This window comes from Carassius gibelio, chromosome A13 (assembly GCF_023724105.1).
Source record: "Carassius gibelio isolate Cgi1373 ecotype wild population from Czech Republic chromosome A13, carGib1.2-hapl.c, whole genome shotgun sequence".
NCBI lineage: Eukaryota > Metazoa > Chordata > Actinopteri > Cypriniformes > Cyprinidae > Carassius > Carassius gibelio.
This window is the reverse complement of record NC_068383.1, coordinates 300,564-326,058: the sequence shown is the minus strand read 5'-3', so window position 1 is coordinate 326,058 and position 25,495 is coordinate 300,564. Positions and strand designations below refer to the sequence as shown.

The 25,495-nt window shown below is 39.1% G+C and overlaps 1 protein-coding gene across 2 annotated transcripts in view; it reads left to right on the top strand.

Annotated features, from left to right (window-relative positions):
• The window catches only part of tcf25 (transcription factor 25 (basic helix-loop-helix)), a 291,833-nt gene that overhangs the window by 121,049 nt on the left and 145,289 nt on the right, over positions 1-25,495 (top strand). For both annotated transcript variants that reach the window (XM_052612323.1, XM_052612324.1), the window contains 3 exons: positions 8,087-8,180; positions 8,353-8,445; positions 8,586-8,691. In XM_052612323.1, the coding sequence (XP_052468283.1) occupies positions 8,087-8,180; positions 8,353-8,445; positions 8,586-8,691 (293 nt within the window). The remainder of the gene's footprint in view (positions 1-8,086; positions 8,181-8,352; positions 8,446-8,585; positions 8,692-25,495) is intronic.

Here is a 25,495-nt window from a genome sequence, read left to right as displayed (position 1 = left end):
GACTGGATGTAAATGGATAATGGTAGCATAGTAATCCCAATAAGTGACAAAATAATGCAAACATTTTCCTATTTACACGTTGTGATCTGTATAGTCACAGCGTGTACAAATATCAAGGCTATATGAGACGGAGACCATTTTTAATCGTATAAAAACTGGGAACTATATTCTCACTAGGCTTCGGAACACAGCTAACGTTACTTGGGCGGTGTGGCTTCTTGGGCGGAGTGATTAGCGCAGCACAAGAGACCAAGTATAGGTCTCTGCAGGAAAGTAATGGGAGTTTCTAGATCAAGGTGTTTTTACACCATGATACCTGATTGGCTGATGTAATAGTGACGTTAGGTTTAGGGGTGGGGTCCAGAACCATATAGTTTTGAGCCAGAATACACAGACGAGGAGTTACAAACTTTGGAAGCTGTAAGACAAGATGCCGAACAGATTGATGTCGAAGGGAGAATCAGAATGAACACGGACTGGTGATGTAAATGTGGAACATGCCAACCTATGCCGACAGAAACCGAGTGCCTTTGTTGTAATGAATGGGACCGGGTATTGCCATCAATGTCAAGGCTTGATGACAATCAAAATATTTGCATCACCACCACGGACGATTTCTCTGCCCTAATATACCCGGCAGTTGTCGTTTTTTTTCCCCCATTGTGACAAGATCAACTGGAAGAAACGCCCCATGCCGAGTGAACATAATGGTCAGCTGTCCACCAAGTAAGTGATTTTGTTATAATGATCATGAGCAGTGTGTTCATGACAACACAATAATAACAATAAACGGGATACACGGAGCCCCTATTCACGTAATAGTGTCACTACTAAGGTTATATTGCATTAGCATGGCACTGTTACAGTATGGCTAATGTTAGTCATCTCAAAACATAATGGAACACTTACCGCAGCAACAGGTGATCCAATTTGTCCTGTCTTTATTATCGATGGGATGGCTATATCCTTTAGCACACGTTTCATGGTCCGTGTGGCAACTTGCATTTTTTCAAAATAGTCGTCTACAGTAAAATGTTCAGAGCAAACGAAATACTTCGTGATGGTGTTTACAGGTGTGTTTGGAACTAACGTTATACCCAGAACAAGTTCCCATCGATTCATCAGGTCAGCGTTTTTGGTTGGAATTCTATGAAACATAGTATTACCTGGTCTCCCCTGTTTATTGTCGCAGCTCTTTACAATACAGCGAACACCCATGATTGTACACTATAAATTTACCATCTAGTAATTGCTGACTCTATTACTCCAACTCTGAGCGAACTCTGCTCCTCACCACGGCACGTCTCGGGTACTGCGCTAATCACTCCACCCAAGTAGCCACTCCGCCCAAGTAATGTTAGCTGTGCTCCTAAGCCTAGTGAGAATATAGTTCCCAGTATTTATACGATTAAAAATGGTCTCTGTCTCATATAGCCTTGTTAATTGTACACGCTGTGACTATACAGATCACAACATGTAAATAGGAAAATGTTTGCATCATTTTGTCACTTATTAGGATTACTATGCTACCATTATCCATTTACATCCAGTCTTTGTGCTAAGCTAGGCTAATGGTGGGTGCGTCAAATAACACTTACAGAACGCACAGACATAAAAAAGGTATGTATGTACTTATCTAACTCTGGGGGATACTGTGAATAAGCTAAAGTCCCAAAAAGTCGGCGTGTTCCTTTAAATTACATTATATTCACCCGAATTGTTGTTAATGTACATAATGAATTATATATCTTTCTGTGGCTCTAATAAAGTCTGTATGCTTAATTAATAGAGCTATAACATCGCTCTTTCCGTTTGCTCCGTTTTTTTTAAACACTGAGCTTCAAACTTATCTGTGCCTTATTGTTCATTCTTGAAGTAAACTTGTCCATTTGGTGAATAAATAAACTATTTTAGGCTGCTTCTCGACTTTAATGCGATGCGTCCTGAGTGTGTGTGATACCGGTGAGTAGTTATTCTGCTCTTTTATTTTGATTAGACAATAAGTGTCAAAGATAGAAGCAGTTAAAGTGTGAGAGTATACTTTGTGCTGGAATAATTGTAGGGCCCACGCAGACAGAATCACGGAATCCATTCATTAAAAAAGGAAATCAAAGTTTAGTGTGGGATGTCACTCTTGGTGATTTCAGTGTCTGCCGTTTCACTAAATGAGGACGAAAACACATGGACAACATCTCCAGAACTATTCTGAGAGTCAGTTCATGAGCATTTGACCGTTTGATTTGAGCAAAAGCATCATATCACATGCACACAATTGTAAAGGTATTCACGGCAACCTGTCAAAATAAAAGTCTGTTTTGTTTTGAAGTCTATTTTTTTAGTCAAATGTATGCTATGTACACCACTACTACTACTATTAAAATTAATCAAACATAACTTTTTAAGGAATAATCACAGAATAATTTCTTCCATGTTTTAATTTGAATCGTAAATCCCCTTTGTATGTCAAAAGTTTGCTTTATTTTCAGTAACTAAAAGATAAATTAATGTTTCATGTCTTGATTTGATAATAAAAATTTAAATACACAATTTTTTAAGGTGGGAGGGGGGCTTCTGTAAGAACAAAAATAAGTTGTTTTATGAGTTCAAATAATTATACATGATAAAACCGAATTTGGTAACAATACAAAATATGGTGAGGAAAATCATAGGGCCCTAAAAATTTAAATTTTGTTAAAGTTTTATTAAATTGATGTGAAAATGTATAAGTTTCATGATTTTAATTAATTAGACTTGCTTTATGATTAATAAACTTTAACTACTAAAAAGGAGTGGAGAAAGATTTAAATGGAGAAAACCATAACCAAATCCAGAAAAAGTAAAACGGAAATACGGTATTTGGAAAAAAAATAAAATGGAATTTAGGAAAAAATTGGAGTGTTAGCAATTAGAGTGTGGTAATTTCAACATTTACTATTACTACTACTACTACGGTTCAGTACTGGATTATTTATTCATTCATTTATGTATGTAAATAAAGCACTATTTTAGTCATCAAAATCCACTATTGGTTTACCTCTAGTCTGGTGTCTGGAGGAAGACTGGAGACGCACATAATCCAAAGTCCAGTGTGAAGTTTCTGAAGTCACAGAGATTTAAATACAATAAAGCAATACAGAAAGATATACACAGTTAAAAGTTTTACACCGATTAAAGTGCAAAAGAAATATAAAGACCCATTGGTATCACTTTATAGTAGGACCTCATTAGTTAATGCATTAACATTCGCAATGAGCAATAGCTACATTAGCTACAGAAGTTATAAATCTTTGTTAAAAAATACAAGACTTAGTTCATGTTAGTTTATTAAATAATACAGTTGCAACTTTAAATTTTAACAATGTGTTATTAAACATTGGAATACTTAAGATTAATGAATGTTCAGAAGAATTATTCATTGGCAGTTTTTTAACTAATTAATTAACTAGTGTTAACTAATGAAGCCCTAATGTAAAGAGTGAATTAACAATAAAGAATCAAAACACTTTAAAATAAATGTAGGGCATGTTGTAGTCCAGATTAAAATAAAAAATTAAAATTAATAAATAGCATATTAATTCTAAATATTTAAGTATTTGGCACTGTGATGAACACCATAGCAAATCCACAAATTTGAATGGCTATTTAAATATGTTTTAGAAAGTAGTGTGGCTGCTTTATTTATGGGGTTTCCAGGGTAAGGGCTGCATTTTCTGCAGTTTAGCACCATCTGCTGTCAGAGAGTGAATGTGCTTTCATTCAGCACGTCTCTCATGTGTTCCTCATGTCCTTCTCATGCGTCTCATGAAAATACCTCTTTCAAGAAGCATACAGCGGTGTTGTGCATTTTGACCAGTTAATGGGAATAGTATTCTTAAAATGCATTACAAAATCAGAATAATTTGTAATATATAATTATTCACTGTATTTAGAAGTGCACATGATAACAATATCGTGCATATTAATTACCATGGTATATCGCATTACGAATACCAGCACATGTCTAGTCACCATACCAGAGGTGTCATGTAACGAAGTACAAATACTTCGTTACTGTACTTAAGTAGAAATTTGGGGTATCTATACTTTACTTGAGTAATTATTTTTCAGCCGACTTTTTACTTCTACTCCTTACATTTTCACGCAAGTATCTGTACTTTCTACTCCTTACATTTTAAAAAATAGCTTCGTTACTGCTATTTCATTCCGGATTGTTATCGTTCAGAGAGAGAGAAAGAAAAAAAACCTATCCAGATAAATCGCGCCATCAGGATGGAGTGAATTTGATTGTGGTTGGATGAGAAGTATACACATATACCATTCCGACACCCTATTGGTCCATACGCGATCCATCACACCTGCACATGACACAAATCACATCACACTGCATAGACAGTTTTGGGTTCGTTTATCAAAAAATATATTTCTTAAAAGTAGGTTGGAACCAGTAGTATCCGATCGCCTCAGAGTCAGTCCGCTTAAATTTCTAATGAAACCGGCGTCAGTCCGGTCTCCTCCCGTCTTTCAGCGAGCTCTTCAATCCGCCGACCACGGTGGAGCAGCGCGAGCTCAAACAGAGACAGAGGACACAAGGTGTGTGTTTACCGATAGATTGTTAGAATATCTGTATCTGTGAAGTTCTTTGTCATAAATACAGTTTACAAAAGGTCACGATCAGTCAGTTTCTCATCTACTGTAAAGTTTACTTACACTTATTTAAATATACTTAATTTAATCATACGTACTTTATACATACACTGCTGTGCAAAAGTCTTAGGCAGTATTTTCACTTAAAAGAATGGTGTTCGGCCAGTTATTTATATATTTTGCTGTAGAGTGTCAGTATAAAATATCAGTTTACATTTCAAAACATTAATTTTGCCATTGTCAAACTGCTTGATTACTGCACTAGATTATTATTAAAATTAATTGCAAACTACTGTCCTACTGACACATTGCAGCAAAAGATATAAATAACTGGCTTAAAACCCTTTTTTTGGGGTGAAAACACTATTCTTTCTTTTCCATAAGACTTTTGCACAGTACTGTATTTTAAAAACGAGATTGTTGCTACTTTATAAAGAATGAGCATACAGTCATTCACAGAACTGATTTAAGACAGTGACAGACAGCACTCATCTTAACTAAATATCAGAGTGAGTGACAGATATACAGCAGAAACATTATGTGTGGTTTTGTATTAAATAATGACCCAGATTGTGAAATACATTTATTAGCCTTAGATTAAGGGAAGCACAACTTGGGAAATGAGAGCATCCAAGGTGAAAGCTATGGATTTATTTTAAATATTTGTAATGTTCTTTAATGTTATCCATATTTTTTTTTGTAGTTCTTTTTTTTTTAAGTATCGGTTCAGGCACGTTGAGGCGCCAGTACTATTTTAAAATTATCGAAAAGGCACTGGACCCTACTTAAAAGTTATTATTTATTTCTCACTACTGGCTCATTTGCCAAATGGGTGCTTCCTCTTCGTCCTCCACAAATTAAGCTACTGTAGGTAGTTGGGTAGTGAGACGTTTTAATAAATTATCGTTTGCGATTGATGACACAAATGACAATGTGGTGATATCTAGGCTATAGAGCATCACAGTCCCACCCACAGCTGGTGCCGGAACTAAAAATTCAATGCAATTTCTGCATTGACATTTGGGGTATAAGCCGTTAAAATGTAACCATACATGGTAGACTTAAAACCAGCTACGGCTGTACTAAGCAACAGTATATGCTCATATAAACGTAAAAAGATCATGGGCACTAACCTTGTTTCGATCTAAATGCCTTTTATTCGCGATGTCTTGGCTAAGTACTTCATTACCCACAATCCTGAACAATCCCACAGTGATGCATCTGATTGGTGGAGCTCGTATAACCGTCTGGTTAAACCCCTCGAAGGTCTGTGAAGACTGAAGATCATTAATAAAAAAATAAAATAAAATAAAAACCTGTGTTGCGTTTTTGCACGGTAGACTTATCAGTGCAATCATGATCTCCTTGGCTGCCATTGAGAGTTTGGCAGGGAGGTTGGTAACTTTAGTTAGCATTATCGTCCACTTTAGCTAGGCTACTGTAGCCTCCATATGAAATGATTCATATCAAGCATTTTATAATGCCACTGTCAAAACAATATTTAGCCTAGACATACCTTTTTGTGCATTTACTGAACATTTGTGTAATGGCAACGACATGTGTTGACAACTGAGCGGTGATTGCAGTCAGATACAAAGCACTGCACCATTGCTGACTTTATCGTTAACCACTTTCACACACGCACACAATATATAATTACTGCACATTCACTATATAAAATAAAATTCACTGGAGGAAAAAGTTCGCGCGAGCGGCCGTCATCAGATTTGGATGTCGCTCAAAAGGCTCGTTGCCTCGTTCTCAGTTGTGGCTTCAGTCTAATTCAATGGGGCGCAGTGGTTTATGGGATGAGTAGTTCCTGCGCTCGAAATGAAAATATGTACACAGTCTTGTACCTTTTGAATTTTGGATTTTGTCTTAATTTTTTCACTTGAAATGATATGTTATATGCTTATGAGTTCAGCCGTAGCTGGTTATCCTCACACATGCTCTAAAACTCTTTAGATACGGATTTTTCCGAAAGTGAATGGGAGAAATGAATGGGAAAATTACTTCCGGCACCAGAGCTCTCTCGGGCTGTGGGTGGGACTGTGAAGCTCTATATCAACTTTGTAACTCGTTACCCCCGAATACTGGACATAGCAGATGTACCCAATACAAGAAGCTATCAGTCAAGAAGGTATCAGTATCATGAGTTATTTTTCATTTTTAGTTTTTGATTAATCACTTAGATTAATCATTCATTTTGACAGCACTATAATGTTTATTGTAAATAGTCAACCACACAAGAGTAATTGTTACTAAGCCTGCACCAATGTTCTTGTCCATTGCCCTCACAGAGTCCTGCAGCTAAGCTTGGATGTACATTTACATTCCATTCAAGGTTATTGATGACATGCCTCTGAAGTTTGACTTTTTGCACCATGACAATACTTAATGGCAACTAGTCATCATATCTATAGCTCTTTAATGTATTTGCATTGTACTAAAATGAGTTCATTTTCAATGGGCATATATGTGGCTGAAACAGGTAGCCTAGTGCATCCCAAACTTTTCAACATGAACATTTTAATATAACATTATAGTCATTATGGCCTTTAGAAAAATGTTTTTTTAGGAGGTGGGGTAGTGCACAATAGGCCCCTGTGGCACGGCCCAAGCTTTTGTTCTTAATGGCATTTTTTTCCTTACATTACTTTTACTTTTATACTTTAAGTAGTTTTTTAAACCAGTACTTTTACACTTTTACTTGAGTAAAAAGCTTGAGTTGATACTTCAACTTCTACAAAAGTCTTTTTAAAACCTAGTATCTATACTTCTACTTGAGTAATGAATGCCAGTACTTTTGACACCACTGCACCATACTTGGCTGTATGTCACTTCAGGTCAAAGTCAGTGCAGCCATCTACCAGGAGATTTTGGAGCACTTTATGCTTCCATCTGCTGACAAGCTTTATGGAGATGCTGATTTCATTTTGCAGCAGGACTTTTGCATCTACCCACAGTGCCAAAACCACTTCCAAGTGGTTTAATGACAGTGGTATTACTGTGCTTGATTAACCAGCCAACTCACCTGACCTGAACCTCACAGAGAATATATGGGGTATTGTGAAGAGGAAGATAAGTAACATCTGACAAACAATACAGAGGAGCTGAAGGCCACGATCAAAGCAACCTATGATTCAATAACTCCTCAGCAGTGCCACAGACTGGTCACCTTCATGACATGCCGCGTTGAAGCAGTAATTCTTACAAAAGGAGCCCCAACCAAGTTTTCAATACATAATTAAACCTACTTTGAAGATCTTGAACATTTCTGTTTTGTAAATCTTTTTTGGTTTGATCTTTGAGAAAATATTCACATTTTTCAGATACTGAATTTTTAATTTTGATAAGCTGTAAGTAGAAATCATCAGAATTTTTTCATGTGTTAACATGTAAGGGAATATACAGTATTTGTTTGTTTTGTTCATCTCTGCAGAAAGGGCTTTATATAGTTTTGAGTGTGCATTCCACCCTGTGTTCAGCCTGACGTCAGGCACGTGTCGACTGGACTACTGTAGACCAGAAAACAGGTGAGACCTTCATTACTGTCATTATCATGTTACAGGTGCCCAGAAAGATTAACCACTAATACTTGTTGGTATTTACATCTATATTGTTAGTATTCATTGTTGTTTTTTTATTTGGAGCACAGAAGAAAGCATACTTTTTAATGAAATCTCTCACTCTCTTCTGTATCTACAGGGCCTTTTATTTAGTTTTGTTCAAGCATATGACATTTCTGGAGAAGAGAGGTTGTCCACGTACAGCTTTGGAGTACTGCAAACTGATTCTGAGGTACAAGCCTACATCAAATGAATTTAAAAAAAAATTATCACATTCATAAGACAAAATCCATCATCCTTGGTCAGTCAGCCAGATGTATTGGTAAAAAATGAAATGTAATTTTTTTTTTTTTACTTTGAATATTCTTCCAGTCTGGATCCAGATAATGACCCTCTCTGCATGCTGCTGATCTTTGACTTCCTGTGCCTGCGCTGTCGCGAGTACACCACCCTCATCCGACTCTTTGAAGAATGGGAGGTAAAGAAATAACATACTGATCTGCCACAACATTTTAGTTTGTTTCTAGTCAGGAATTTGATTAGGCCACTCTACAACTTTCATTTTGCAGAGGTTGACTTGCTGCTATGCTGTAGATCATTGTCTTACTGCATAATCCTGTTGCACTTAAACTTTCAACTTAAACCGAAGACCTGGGCCGTATTCATAAAGAGTCTTAAGGCAAAAAGTAGCTCCTAGTGACAAAATTCTAAGAAAATTCTTAGAAAGCTGGGCATTTACTCTTAAAATTAAAGAAAATTTCATAGTAAAGAAAAAAGTAATTCAGAAAGCATCTTAACCCTTAAAAGAGGTCTTAAGGTCAAACTTGTTAGGAGCACAGACGAGGGCTTTTAAGAGGCTTAAGAGTTTCTTTAGCAGAGGAGAAAGTGGTAGAAAGACGAAGAGACAGAAGAAATGTGTTGCAGACATTGAATGATAGTGAGTTAATAAGACGCTATAGATTAGATCGTACAGGCATCATGTTTGTGACTGGTATTATTAGAGACGTGCTAACATCTCCGACACAGCGCAGAAATGCCATAGCGCCAGAAATTAAAGTAATCACTACATTACGATATTTGGCAACTGGGAAAATGCAATAGTGATGATTTGGGTCTGTCACAACCTTCTGTAAGCAGAGTGATCCCACAAACAATTACAGCACTTTCAGAACATCTTATTGTGTCGCAGTTCATTTCGTTTCCACTGGACATTCCCATCTTGCAGGCTCAAAAAACTGCATTTATGAATATAGCAGCCTTATAGGTGTGCACAAGCAGGGGTAATGAACCGTTAATAGTTTGTGCTATACGCTCCCATGTCTGCTGCTTGTCCCTTGCTGTGACACCCGGTCTGAATTTTCCTTTAAGAATGGCCTTGTGTTCATGCACTAACTGGGCTAACAGTAAACACCGTTCCTCTGGAATAGGCTTTGTATTTTTTTTTTTTTTTTTAATGTTTTAATTTTTGTTTGGCTTTCTCGACCTTCTTGGTTTTGATTCCATGTTTGATACATTAAAACCAACATTCAAACCGCCACTTAAATAGGACAGCAATCACTTGGAAAGAGTGGAACAATTTTTATCATTCTAAGCCAATCAAATACCTTTTAGGAAATTAAAAGCATGGTAAATAAAAAAAAGGATTTATATACACACATATAATGTGTGTGTGTGTGTGTGTGTGTGTGTGTGTGTGAGTGAGAGAGAGAGAGAAAGGTCAAATAGGAAAAATTACGCATGTAAATTCAAAGTGAGAATTAGAATAGACCCTATACTTAAAATCACTCAATTATTTTTTTCTTTCTTGGACAACCAACCAATCACAGTCTTCAAAAGATTGTGTCATACATAGCAATGGGGTCAACCCTGCCTCTTCACTAAGATGAAAGTTTTTGTCTTTTCCCTACTCAGAGTTGCTCTCAGATCGGTCCCGAATCGCTCTTAAGATAAGACTCCTACGTCAAAGTTTTTAAGCTAAATTAAGAGCTTTCCGAAAGGATTCTTAGAATCTTTATGAATATGGGCCATGAATATGGATATTCTGGTAGAGAGCAGAGTTTGTTTCCCTCAATTATTCTCTCAAAAAAGTTGCCCAGGCCCTTATACAGCAAAAGATCCTTCCAGCAGCACACTGCCACCACTATACTTGATCGTAGGTATGGGTTATTTTTTTTACAACATTTTTAGAATTTGGTGATGGATTATGACCGATGTATAAAGACTCCATGTTTCAAACAGTTATAGTTTCAACTCATCAGTCCACAAAAAATTCTCTCAAAATGTTTGAGGTTCGTCAAGGTAAATTTCTATCAATTCCTAAAGTTCTCTGGTTTAGCAGTGGTTTTGACCTTGCCCCTCTTACATAGGTGTCATTTCCAGGGCTTGATCAAGCCTCCTTGGGGGTGTTATCCTCCATGGGTTGTTGGCCTGTCCAAAATCTGGCCAACTGAGGTTTGAGAAGTTATGAACAGATGTGGAGTTTATCTAAATCAGGTGACTGTTACGGGGCATCCACACTGGTGTAACAGATATGCAGGTCATCGATTCATGGGTTAAATTCAGGCATACAAATGAAACCTTTTTGCACTAAATGCCTGGCCTGGCGCCAGCCTGGCTGGACTTAAAACATTTACGATACCCGTGCGAGCCTCAAAGGAGATACGCAACCCTCAACCAAATTCCTTAACTCACACACCCAAAAAGAAACCTTTATTAAAGTTCCTTACTTTTGTAAGTCCTTATTAATATGTATTTTTAATGTTTGTGTATTGCATAAAAATGGTTAATCCTGGGTAAATGGTTAAAGTGCTGACTTGTAAGTGGAAATGTTCTCCTCAGTCTAACTCTTTCTCAAATAGTCATGTTTATGTAACCCCCACTCCTTGGCAGCTTCATAAAACTTTATGACCCCAAGGGGCGACAGGACAGGAAAGAAACATTCACTGTTACCTTTTTCTCAATGTATCCTAAACTATTACTTATTCAATGTGGTCTCAAGGTATATAGTATTGTTCTTTTTGGTAAATTAGATGTTTCCCATATAAATTGGGACTATCTGCAATTTATTAGCGTGTGTTAATCTTTAAATGTGTGTAATTCTGCATTTGAATGTAACTTCGTGTTTCTATCAGTTATATATATGTACTGTTTGGTGTCCTTGTAATCGTCATGCTTTGACAGACCCACTTATCTAAAGCAAAGTAATGAAAAATTTATTATTTTGGAATTACGAACTTGCTAGAATATCCCTATTGAAATCTGACAAGCCCTAAATCATTAGGGGGTTGTTTCCACAGAGACAAAGGAACTTTTTCCCGCTGCAGATCGCGGACGTTCATTGGTTGTTCACGCGAACAGAGGCGTGAACTATCTCAAGCTATAAGAGTCGACCGAACAAGGCCCGCCTCTTCTCTTCTCACGCTGACTCGCTTCCTTCTCACACACGCTGCGACCAACATCGCTCCCGCGAGGCCCATGCGCAACCTTGGGCCGCGCTCATATCGCCGTCCCCCTCAGCACAGGGACTGAGAGGGGGAAGCCATTATCATGGCTCCTTCGGAAGCTTTCGTTTTTTTGTGTTGTTTTCTTTTCTTTACTAAGTTTATTCAACTATTCGCCTCTCCACACAAGGAAGACGAATTCTTGAACATTGCTTGTTAAACCTTTCAAATACCGCGCGATCCCGCAACAGCCGGAAGATGAACGAACACCCCTTGCCACAAAGGACCACGTGGCTCCACGCTCACACCAAGATCAAAAGCGCACGCTGTTTTCAAAAGATCCAGCGCGCGTTGGTCTCCAGCTCACGCACATTGGACACTTTGCAAGTATCACTTTTCTATGGAGATTTAAATGCTGCTTTAAAGTGTTGCTGTGATTTGATTGGTGTTGGCTGCTAAGGTTTACTGACTTTGATTTTCATACCTGAGCTCATTCTATTTTCTCTCTCTCTCTCTCTCTCACTCCCTTATTTGGATCCCGTTATGTCTTGTATAAAGTTTACTGTCTGTATTGTCGTACGCATATTTACTCTATGTGATTTGTAGTTTCGATGTATTATTAGCCAATTATTAAAAACCCATATATCCATGATCCTTGTCTCCACCACCCGCTCACATTACGAGTCACTGAGATGTCTGAACTTCAGCTACAAGCTTTAAATTTAGAAACTAAATTTATCATAAGGATAGGATAATGTTTTCATGGCCAGAGAATGTTTTTCCTTGAATTATAAGAAGTGATAACTTTATTGAAAATTGATAGGTCAATCTGGTTTGCTGGACAAACCACTGTTTGATTTGCAGTAATTTACAGTAAGGGATATCACAACAATTGATATGAAGAATGGAATATTGACATATTAATGAGTAAATTACAGTGCCCTGTGATTAGTTATTGGTATAGGCAATTGAGCTATTTTTCATAATCAATAAAATTTAATGTAACTGTCATCTGAGGTATATATTAATCATATTCCTGATTAATTATTCAAATTCCCTATATATCATTTGAGTTAATTATTATGCACTACTCATTGTTGTTACACTGGGAATCGGAATTAACGCTTCTTATTTACTTTAAATGGGTTTTCTTTTATCTTTTTTTCTTGGTTTTGTGGCGTTCTGTAGAGGTTGGAGTTGGGTGATGTCTACAAATTTGACATCGGATGATGGTTACAGTGAACATCGTGATGGGCATTGACATCTGCAGGGGCAAGCTGGGGGGTGGTGGTGGTTGGTTTAGGGGGTGTGCCCAAAGCATGAGTCCTTATAAGGGTAAACAACTAACGTTTCCTAAAACCATGTTTACACCGGATGTGAGCGGTGTGATGCAACAAAAAAATATTGAACCACTGGTCTGTAATAGAGATTTATTATATATAGATCAGTCAATAGAACTCATTATAATTAAGCGCAGCACAGCGTGACACTTCAAATCCCCGACAGTAAACTGCTGCCGCATTCTATTTATGATGTGCTGACACAAGTTCAAATGATTTTCAATGGTCGCTTTTGTCGCGTCCAGTGTAGACAGTCTTTAGCTAAAGCGGCGCCACACAACTGCTGTTGGGCCCGTTGTAGACATGGTGTAAGGAGCAAATTACTGAGGACGATGTCAAGTCACCTTTATTGATGTAGCGCTTTTAACAATACAGATTGTGTCAAAGCAATTGAAAAGCATTAAATAAGAAAATAGTGTTTCAATAATGCAAAAAGGCAGATCATCATTGAATTGTGATGTCATAATCCAGCAAAATTCAGTTTAAATAGTATCTTTGCAATCAATCTAATTGATTAATAGATTATATATCTGGAAATTAAGTGTCCCCAACTAAGCAAGCCGGAAGAGACAGCGGCAAGGAGCCAAAACTCCTGGCAGTTCTCCTCTTGCAAGATGAAACCAGAAGTTCAATTCCAGGCTGAAACAAAGTCAGATTGTGCAGAATAACCATTGGTTTCCTCTGGTCTTGTCCTGGTGGCCATCTAGGAGACAAAGTCTTGACTGTGGATCTGTCTCTGGCGTCATCTAGTTCTCCTGGTCTCTGCTGATATTTAGGGATGTAGAGGTCCTCTCTAGGTGCTGATCCACCATCTGGGCTGTATATGTACTAGATCCGGGTGACTGCAGTGACCATCTGATCTGGATACAGACTGGTTCTGGTGGCTACGGTGACCTCAGAGTAAGAGAGAAACAGACTAATATTAGCGTAGATTCTTTCTTCTAACGATATAGCAAATACATTGAGTGTTATGGGAAGAGTTCCCGGTTCAGGTAGACCTAATTAGTGTAGCCTAAGAATCCTTTAATTGATTTGAATTTTAGAAATGTGTGAGTGTATTGTGTAAGCCAGGTTAAAGAGATGGGTCTGTAATCTAGATTTAAATTGACAGTGTGTGTCAAAGTCTACTTTATTGTCAATTCTGCCATATGAACAGCACATACAGTAGGTGGACAACCAGAATGAGTAATATTGCCGTGTGTACCACCACCGCAGGGCTATGGCGTGAACCAAGGTAGTCGCGTGTTAAAATCACCTCCGCTGTCAGGGAAGCTGTGGACTCCATTCTGGTCCCAGCACTACGTGACTGCGAACTGAAATCAAAAAGACTAATGAAACTGTGAAGGAGATCAACAGTGAACTTCAGAAGGTAGCCAAATCTAATAAATGGACTCAAGACTGTGTGGAATCTGTTCAGGTGGCTGCACGATAGGACAGGCAATCTGTTATTGAACTAAAGACACAGCTAGACCAGCTCACTACAAAGTTGACAGACCTGGAGGACAGGGGACGAAAAAATTATGTAAGGCTGGTTGGCTTACCAGAAAGAGTGGAGGGGTCGGATGTTATTTGGCTACCTGAAAGATGATCTTCTCAAGTGGATACCCTCATTGGTGGGCCGAGACATTAACATTGAAGGGGCACATCGTGTGCATGATGGAGGAGAGGCTAACTCCAACAAGCTGTGCACCCTCATCTTCAGATCACTGCATTGGCAAGACAGATCGGGTATTCTTAACGGGGCACTTCAAGTTCATCCAGTGAAGTACGCTGCTAATGGTGCGCGCGCATCATCCGTTCACTTTCTCACGCCTCTCGCTCATTCTTCTGTGCCAACAGCCGACACGATCCTGTTCTTCCCAGATTATAGTCCAGCGACAACCACAAAGAGCTTCAGTTCTACCATGAAGAAAGCTAAGGGCATGGGCCTTGAACCATTCCTAATTTATTTTGCGCGGATAAAACTGCAGTAGAAAGGCGAAAGGAAGATGTTCGACTCATAATACCACCCCAACCCCCACCCCAGGCCACCGAAGATTTTATCAACTTTCTTCCACGGAGGTCCACCTTTACACCTGTACGGCGAGACGGCGGTGCTACTGATGCAGCCTCAAACCCGACCAAGGAAAACAACGATGGCGATCCGCATCACGCTAGAGAAGGCAATTTAGTGGACATGGTGGAATAATCTTAGCCTAACAAGTTATGTAGCAATGGTCAAACTCCGGGTCCTCATTACAAGTACGATCTAAAAACAAGTACGCAAAATTAGCCTTCTTTACCCAGTAAGAGGTGACAAATGTATTCATTTTATGTGTTAAGATTGTGTGGGTTTATCTGATTCTATTGCCATGTGTTGTGGTGGATTGGTCACGTATCAGGCAATATTTATGTTCTTACAGACCTACGGATTTTTGCCTGTGTGGTCTGTGTTTTTGTATATAGGTTTTCCCACCCCCTCCCCTTTACAGACATATTCCTAATCTTTGATAGAACAACAGCTTTGGGACATCTGTACTGTAATTTGCAGGATGTAAACACGCTTCTGTTATGTCTTATACTAGCACGTTCATATTTTAAGACAGATCTTAGCTGTATATGTGTGACGTTCGGGAACCAGTGAAACACAGTGAAAGAGAGATCCAATTGCATTAAGGTTTATTTAGGATAATCCAAATCGTAATCCAACAAGCCGGGGTCAAATCCAGAATTCAGTCCAAATAAACAAACAAAGAAGGAACAGGAAGGGAACAGGAACTCGGAATGTGAGGAACTCGGAAGACGAGAAGACTGGGTACGGAAGGAATTGGAAGGAAAGGACTCCATGCAGACAACAGGAAAAGACTGGTTAATATTGGGAGGCTAATGACTAATAAGTGAAGGCACCTGGTGCAATTAACAGGAGTGCAATTACTGTGATGAATGGACAAGGCTAGTGGGAATTGTAGTGCCTACAGTGAGGTGCCTAAGGGGAAGTGAGCCCACTAGTGGACACCCAGGGAAACAGAGACCAGACAGCGTGACATTACCCCCTCCTCCATGGAGCAGCTACCAGATGCTCCACCCGAACCCAAGAAGAGACGAAAGAATAAAGATACTAGGAGGGAGGTGGAGCGGCGGAGGACCAGGTAAAATGGGGAAACGGGGACAAGAAGTGCAAACACAAAAACGAGCCCAGGAAGGAGGTGGACCAGCTTAGGATCAGGGGGAGGGACGGAGGGCCAGGTCCTTATAGAGAAACAGAGAGAAAGACAAAGACAAGGATCCCAGGAGGGAGGTGGACCGGCGGAGGATCAAGGGGAGGGACGGAGGGCCAGGTCCATAGATGGAAACAGACAGAAAAGGAGCAAAAACCAAAAAAAAAAAAACACAAGTCCAGGAAGGACATAACGTGAAGCCCACCAGGGCAGAGCAGAAGACCACCACATCCGTGCGGTCGAGACAGAAGCCCACCAGGGCGGCGCAGAAGACCACTACATCCCTGCGGTCGAGACAGAAGCCCACCAGGGCGGCGCAGCACCCCACCACATCCGTGTGGTCGAGACAGAAGCCCACCAGGGCGGTGCAGAAGACCACCACAGTGGGATCAATGACACAGGAGAGCAAGCCTGGTTAGACAAGTCTGAAATGGAGAACATGAACAAGTTAAGGGTAGCCTCCGTGGCCACGACAGGGTCAGTCGAGCGCTCAGAGAGTTCGGTTGAGATGTGACGAGGCTCTGGAAGTTGCGCAGAGGGGAGGAGAGACTCTGGTAGTTCAGCTGAGATGAGGAGACGTGGAGAGGCTCTGGTAGTTCAGCAGAGACGTGGAGAGGCTCTGGTAGTTCAGCAGAGATGTTGGGAGGCTCTGGTAGTTCCACAGAGATGTGTAGAGACTCTGGTAATCCCATGGTGTTTAGACTGAACTTAGACTGGAGAAGATCAATGCTGACTTGACGCTGAGATGAGGAGACGTGGAGAGGCTCTGGTAGTTCAGCAGAGACGTGGAGAGGCTCTGGTAGTTCAGCAGAGACGTTGGGAGGCTCTGGTAGTTCCACAGAGATGTGTAGAGACTCTGGTAATCCCATGGTGTTTAGACTGAACTTAGACTGGAGAAGATCAATGCTGACTTGACTCTGCTCATGAAGATCATTGGTGGTCTGACTCTGCTCATTAAGATCATTGGTGACTTGCATTTGTTCATGAAGATCATTGGTGACTTGCATTTGTTCATGAAGATCAATGGTGACTTGCCTTTGCCCATGAAGATAGTTGGAGACTTGACCTTGTCCATGAAGAACACTGGTGACTTGACGTTGTTCATGAAGAATACTGGAGACTGGACTTTGCCCATGAAGATCATTGGTGACTTGCCCTTGTCATTGAAATTCACCGGTGACTTGACTTGACTCCGGAGTGTCAACGGGGACTAGCCCTGACTCTGCAAGGTCAACGGTGACTAGCCCTGACTCTGGAAGGTCAAGGGTGACTAGCCCTGACTCTGGAAGGTCAACGGTGACTAGCCCTGACTCTGGAGGGTCAACGGTGACTAGCCCTGACTCTGGAAGGTCAAGGGTGACTAGCCCTGACTCAGGAAGGTCAACGGTGACTAACACTGACTCTGGAGGGTCACTGAGCACCTGACTCGACTCTGGAGGGTCCACTAGCACCTGACTCGACTCTGGAGGGTCCACGAGCACCTGACTCGACTTTGGAGGGTCAACGGGAACCTGACTCGACTCTGGAGGGTCAACGGGAACCTGACTCGACTCTGGAGGGTCAACGGGAACCTGACTCGACTGGAGGGTCAACGGGAACCTGACTCGACTCTGGAGGGTCAACTGTGGCTGTCATTTTGTGCAGAGGCGCTGGACAAGCAGCCATCTTGTGCCATGACTCTGGACCGACGGCAAATCCTGGGCCGTGGCGCTGGACCGGTGGACATTTTGGGCAGTGGCGCTGGGCCGGCCATCTTGTGCTGTGGCGCTGGGCCGGCCATCTTGCTCCGTGGCGCTGGGCTGGCCATCTTGCTCCGTGGCGCTGGGCTGGTGGCCATCTTGCGTCGTGACGCTGGGCTGGCGGCCACCTTGTGCTGTGCAGCTGGGCTGGGGTCCATCTTGCCTCGTGGAGCTGGGCTGGCGGCCATCATGGGCAGTGGTGCTGGGCTGGCTGCCATTCTGCGCAGCGGTGCTGGGCTGGCAGCCATCCTGTGAGCAAGACAGGGGTGTCCACTCTTGCCACTTTTGTTTTGTCTGTCTCTGGAACCTCTAGCGCAAGCCATTAGGCAATCTACGGCTTCCTTTATGGAAATTGGTCATCATAATCATATTATATCTCTGTATGCAGATGATATAATTTTGTTCTCAGATAACTTTGACACCTCCATTCACCCAATTATTAAGGAATTTGATCATTTTAGCAGCCTGTCAGGCTGCAAAATTAATTGGATGAAATCTGCACTTATGCCTTTAAATAATGTACACACACATGTTCCTGTTCCCATCTATATTCAGTCCAAAAGCTCTCTTATTTGGGCATTAAGATCTATAAAAACATACATAAAATTAATAGAGACAACTTCAACTACGCTAAGCAAAATAAAATCAGACATTCATAGATGGAGGAATCTAAAAACATCTCTTCAAGGTAGAATTAATACAATCAAAATGAACATATTTCCTTTTCTATGTTACCACTCTGCCCCCTTCAAATTACTTTAAAGACATTTGCTCCATTATTTCCTAATAATAATTATAAATGTTGATCACAAAAAAAGAGAAAAAATTAAGACCTAGAAGAAAAACTTAAATATCACATGGTCCTAAGTATTCAGACCCTTTGCTCAGTATTTAGTAAAAGCACCCTTTTGATTTAATATGGCCATGAGTCTTTTTGGGAAAGATGCAACACGTTTTTCACACCTGGATTTGGGGATCCTCTGTCATTCCTCCTTGCAGATCCTCTCCAGGTCTATCAGGTTGGATGGCAAACGTTGGTGGACAGCCATTTTCAGGTCTATCCAGAGATGCTCAATTTGGTTTAAGTCAGGGCTCTGGCTGGGCCATTCAAGAAAAGTCACGGAGTTGTTGTGAAGCCACTCCTTCATTATTTTAGCTGTGTGCTTAGGGTCATTGTCTTATTGGAAGGTAAACCTCTGAGGTCCTGAGCACTCTGGAGAAGGTTTTCGTCCAGGATACCCTTGTACTTGGCCGCATTCATCTTTCCCATCGATTGCAACCAGTCGTCCTGTCCCTGCAGCTGAAAAACACCCCCACCACAATGCTTCACTGTTGGGACTGTATTGGACAGGTGATGAACAATGCCAAATTTCTCCACACATACCACTTAGAATTAAGGCCTAAAAGTTCTATCTTGGTCTCATCAGACCAGAGTCCTTCAGGTGTTTTTTTTAGCAAACTCCATGTGGGCTTTCACGTGTCTTGCATTGAGGAGAGGCTTCCGTCGGGCCGCTCTGCCATAAAGCCCCGACTGGTGGAGGGCTGCAGTGATGGTTGACTTTCTACAACTTTCTCCCATCTCCCGACTGCATCTCTGGAGCTCAGCCACAGTGATCTTTGGGTTCTTCTTTACCTCTCTCACCAAGGCTCTTCTCCCCCGATAGCTCAGTTTGGCCGGACGGCCAGCTCTATGAAGGGTTCTGGTCGTCCCAAATGTCTTCCATTTAAGGATTATGGAGGCCACTGTGCTCTTAGGAACCTTTAGTGCAGCAGAATTTTTTTGTTACCTTGGCCAGATCTGTGCCTTACCACAATTCTGTCTCTGAGCTCTTCAGGCAGTTCCTTTGACCTAATGATTCTCATTTACTCTGACATGCACTGTGAGCTGTATGGCCATATATAGACAGGTGTGTGGTTTTCCAAATCAAGTCCAATCATTATAATCAAGCACAGCTGGACTCAAATGAAGGTGTAGAGCCATCTCAAGGATGATCAGAAGAAATGAACATCGCCTGAGTTAAATATTTGAGTGTCACAGCAGAGGGTCTGAATACCTAGGACCATGTGATATTTCAGTTTTTCTTTTTTAATAAATCTGCAAAAATGTCAGCAATTCTGAAAAATGAACTTAAATATATTTATGCAAATGGCTGCAATATAACAAAGAGTGAAAATTTTAAGGGGGTCTGAAAACTTTCCGTACCCACTGTGTGCGTGTGTGTGTGTATGTATGCATGTATGTGTATATATATATATATATATATATATATATATATATATATATATATATATATATATATATATATATATATATATATATATATATATATATAGTCAGTGATGCGCGGGTCAATGTATAAACAACCCGCACCCGACCAATGTTTTCAACTAACCCTCCCGAAACTCGGACAACAGAAAAAGAAAATATTGTACCTGACCCACATTTTTTACAAGTAGTAAATGCGTCGCCCCTTTATATTAATTTCATTACTTAAATAGGCCTACATGATTATAGCCTACATGACAAAAAGCGTTATGACCACACACATAAAGCTTGCCACAAAGAACTGTAATGATTATGAATGTCTATATTAGAAAGGAGATATTTCATTGTTTAGTAATAAACTGGTGTTTTCTGTATCACTGCTAAGATGAAGTTGACGATGCGGACTCGCCATGAGCGCCAGAGAGAAATGCACATTTCATATGGATTATATAATCAGAGTAGTCTATTTATTTTGGTTTGAATATTTTCATTTAAAAGTATACATTTCAAGCTTTCTGTAATATATTGCCTATATTTCTTTTTAAACCCACCGACTAAAAGATTAAGACTACCTGACCCAAAATATCACCCAAAGTTTCTAAAGCTTTTTTCTTAGCTGTTTCAGAATCTGGAAAAATTATTGGGGCTATCTTGTTACTGCAGTTGGTAGAGCGATATGAATGTGTGTGATGTACGGCATAAATCCTCATCACTTCTGCTGCCGAAACTTTGTCAGCCTGTGGGTCATTTGTTTTTTTGGAAAACGATTGCACTGATTAGCATGTTTCTTGATGACGTGCTTTTTTTCTGTGGTAATCACATGCACCATCTCGCTCACGTCATATTCTCCACCATGTCCCACAGAAAAACTGCTTTTGCATAAAATGCAAAGGGACAAATGAAAAAGCAGGACAGATGCTCAACAGATGCTCAAGGTTTATTTGGAATCTTTATTTCAAACTACCGCCAGGTGGACGGATTGCGAAATGAATGTAATTGTAAAATGAGATAAAAGGAAGAAGTAAAACAAAAATAACATTATGATATAACATTGTAACGTCTTTAAAAAATATTCAAACATTTACAGTGAGTTAATTTTAAAACGTAAGATTGTTTTAGGCTACAGTCTACTCATCAAAAATTAAAAGACCTTTACACAAAGGATCATATGCATGCTATTGTTATTAAACTCGTAAATAAATATAAGGCCCATGTATGTATGTATGTATGTTTGTATACACTAAGTAGAAATCAAAAATGCCTCTTTTAACGCCACGGGTACCGCCGCGGCGGCGGTATAAAGTGCATTTGCAGCTTTTGACCACTGAGTGGCGCTTCAACTACAAGTTATCAAACAAGTGCATCAAAGCACATTTTCGCAAATAGACGAAAGTTTTGCCTCGCTGATGTGTTACATTTGATGGCTTCAGTCACTGAAAATGAAAGAAAAACACTATAGTTTAATTATTTAATATATGTAATATTTAATATTCACAGATGAAAGTTTGGTATTTATTAAGTTATGTGCATTTCTTAGAAAGAGAAAGAGTCTGTGCTTATATTTTCTAAGCTACATGGTATTAAACCACATTTTAGACTGGAAACATTTAAAAGGTGTGCAGTATTTATATTATATTAATTATGCGTTATATTATTCAGAAATTGAGAAATTAAGATTAAGAAATTGTTGCATGTTTAAATGTGAAGCACTGTATAATTTCGTTCGCATTATTTAGGCCTAATTTGCCTAAAACAAGAAACGAATAAAATTAAACCAGCACGATTAAATCTTTGAAACTCTAGCAATTGAATCTAAAGAATTAATAAAACGTCCTCACGATTAAACTCAAGTTCTCTCATTATAATCAACAACATTCACACGATGTAAAAAAAAAAAAAAAAAAAAAAGCTTTAGTAATTTACAACTAAAGTAATTTGAGTAATGTTAAAGTCTGCGCTGCGGATCATTTCAGAAAGATAACAGCTTTAACACCAGTATTAAAGACTTTAAAATAAGTTGAGCTCAAAACTCACTCTTAATTAGCAGCAAGTGTTTTAAATAACTTGATCCGATGTGGATTATAATCACTAAACAAGGCAGAAATATTTAGAAGCGATGTAAAAGACTATGCACGCTAAACATTAACGTTACCATAGTAAACATGGTAAATATGACCGCTTGGATAAATCAGATGTCAGCTTCTTATTCTCTATCACAATTATGTATTTATTAAGTAACATTTTATCTGTCGTCTCAATTCGTGAGTTTAGCTCCACGTTGCATATCATCAAAATATAATGATTTTTGTTCGGGAGCTTTTATAAAAATAGAGAATCTGCGCTGCTGATCATTTCGGAAAAATAACAGCTATAACACCAGCATTAAACACTTTTTTTAAATAAATCAAGCTCAAAACTCACTTTCAGTCAGCAGCGAGTCTTTGAAATAACTTGATCCAATGTGTATTATAATCACCATACAAGGCAGAAATATTTATAAGCGATGCAAAAGTCTGTGCACGCTAGGCATTAACATTACCATAGTAAACATGGTAAATATGACCTTTTGAGGAAATCAGACGTCAGCTTCTTAGTCTCGTGTATTTATTTAGTAATGTGTATTATCTGTCACAAGCCTCATCTCGAGAGTTTAGCTCACGTCATAAAAAAAATATAATAGCCTAATGTTTTTGTTCGGGAGCTTTTATAAAAATAGAGCTATTATAATTCATTCTAAATGTGACGGCTACTGTGGCTAATAAACAGAAACAGACTCAACTGAATAAGCAGGCTATTTTCATAAGCGTTAAAAATAAATAAAATGGAAATAAGTGTATTTATGTGTGATTAATTTTTAGTCCTGATAAATTAAATCAATAGCTTATGATCAATGTTTCACTTTTTGCTATGAGCCCCGCCCTGCCCGCTTTAAGCCCTGGCTCGCACTGGCCTGACAGGGGAAATGCGGCTATTGAAACCAGAAACACGTTCCGCCTTCACTCCGTGAATAAAGTATTTCAGTATGTATGAAATGTTATGTTCATAACATAGCATATAAAATGATAATAATAATTAAAAAAAATAACAGGAGAGTTTCAAAGTGGCTTAAGCTATGTGTAAACTTTTTTCCCTATATCACATGCCAAACTAATCTTTACTTGCTGCTTTCTGCTGTGAAAATTGTTTGTGATGAAAAAACATCTTTGTCGGTTATTTTATCTAAACAGATCGATTAACTTCAAGATTTCAAAATCAGATAGCATGCTGATAATGTAGCACTGTAAGATTACATTTGTTTGAACGCATTATTGCGAAAGCGATTGAGTGTGAATCTGTTTAAATCATGCTTTAACCCGAAAATATTCAGTAAATGAAACAGACAAACCCTTAACATCCCGCTCGACTCTTGCAGTCAACCTTTTGATCAAGCTAAATATGTTGGCTATTGGCATGAATTTTACTCGCGATAAGAAGCTGATATTAAAGTGTTTGTGCAAAAATTATTAATGTGCATTAATGACAGGGAGGCGCCGTCTCATCACTTCAATTTTTCATGATAATGAATGTATAATTTTTTAATTAACATAATATCGTGGTGTCTCACATAGGTACATTAAAAATATATCTACAGAAAGCTTGAAATGTTTTTAAACGAAAAGGAATAGTGTAATGTGTGAATGTTGCATTTCTCTCATCAGAGAGAGCCAGCACTGTGAATATAACCAAAACAACAGTCCTATTATAAACCGGTTCAGCAAGTGAAAGCCTCATAAGACATTGTCCATATGAAAGAGCAATTCACACCTTTATCTCGACCCCACAAGCCATGAATAACTATCCAAAACCCAACCCCCTCCAGCTGAACAGAATTCGGTCTGTGTTTTGGCTCTGAGGAACACGGTGTTACTCGGCTGAAACATGCCTGCACTACACTTCATAATTTTCTCGCAGCCCATATTATTATTTTCACAAGACCATAATGATGATAACAAATCATCAATTAATAATTAATCATTATTTTACGAAAATCATTGTTATTTGTGATCGTGGATGTTTGTGGGAGGCTTTAAGACCAAGCGGAGTCCTCTGTTCCCGCCTCACAGCAGGCGGGTCTCCGAGGCTTCACTGTCTGCGGTTTGACTTTACTGAATCAGATTGAGGCGAACTTATTGATCATGAGCCCAACATTTAGCAAGGCAGGAAAACATTCATTCTAATGGAAGGAAGACGTATATCATTGAGCCAGTGTTAATTTCGTTGACTAAATATTTTCGGCATTATTTTCGTAACGAATATATTTTTGCGGATGACAACGAAACGAAAACTAAAAAAGAAGGCACTGATGGAGACTAAAACTATGACTAAATTGATTGACGTTATCGTCAACGAATAAAGGACGAGACGAAAATAGACTGTGACGAAAATCAAATCAGCAGACGGGAGAGATGCGAGGAAGGAACAAAATAACCGGCAAAACCGAACAGGCGAGACTGCATGAGAGAAGAGAACCAATCGGAGCCTGACTTATTGAGACGTGAAGCGAAGGTTTTCAGTTTTTAAATGAGCTCCCGGGAAGACGGCATTCGAAGAGGTGATGTCTAAAAGAGCGACAAAATGTCCACAGCTCACTTCACGTTTGACGACGAACAAAACAAAACAAAGTGTAAAGCACGCGGAGCGATCATTTGTGGCAAGAACACAACCAATTTGAAAAGACATTTACAGACGAGCCACCTGGACATTTTCTCAAATGTAATTTCACAACGATGTTCTTTTGTTTATTGAGCTAAGCAAAACTGGAAAACTGCAGTGCTTAAATGTTGTAGCATTAAATATTACGAACTGAAAAGTACTGTAAAATAGCCCCTTCTTCAAGTTAGATGAGAGCACAATACTAATACGTAATATTATGATACATACATTTGATTAATACTAATGTTTAGTATATTTTATAATGTTCTACTTGTTGACAATATCACAAATATTTCTATATTAGTCATGTGAAACGTGAATGTTCACATCCTATCATTATACATACTAATCTAGCACTATTGTAGTATTTACAATATTGCTAGACAAATGAATACCTTATAAAATCTTGTTACTTTTTTTATCCACCCAACTTATTAAATATTTACTTTAAATGTATGCACTTATTGTTCAGCTCAGCTGTAAGCTTTAAGGTCCTGGACCTAACATTATTTTTCTTTTATTGATGGTCAATTGGCAGCTAGTTATTGTTTACATTATCATGACAGTGTTTGTTGCTGCATAAAAGCTTTTGAATCGAAATAAAGACA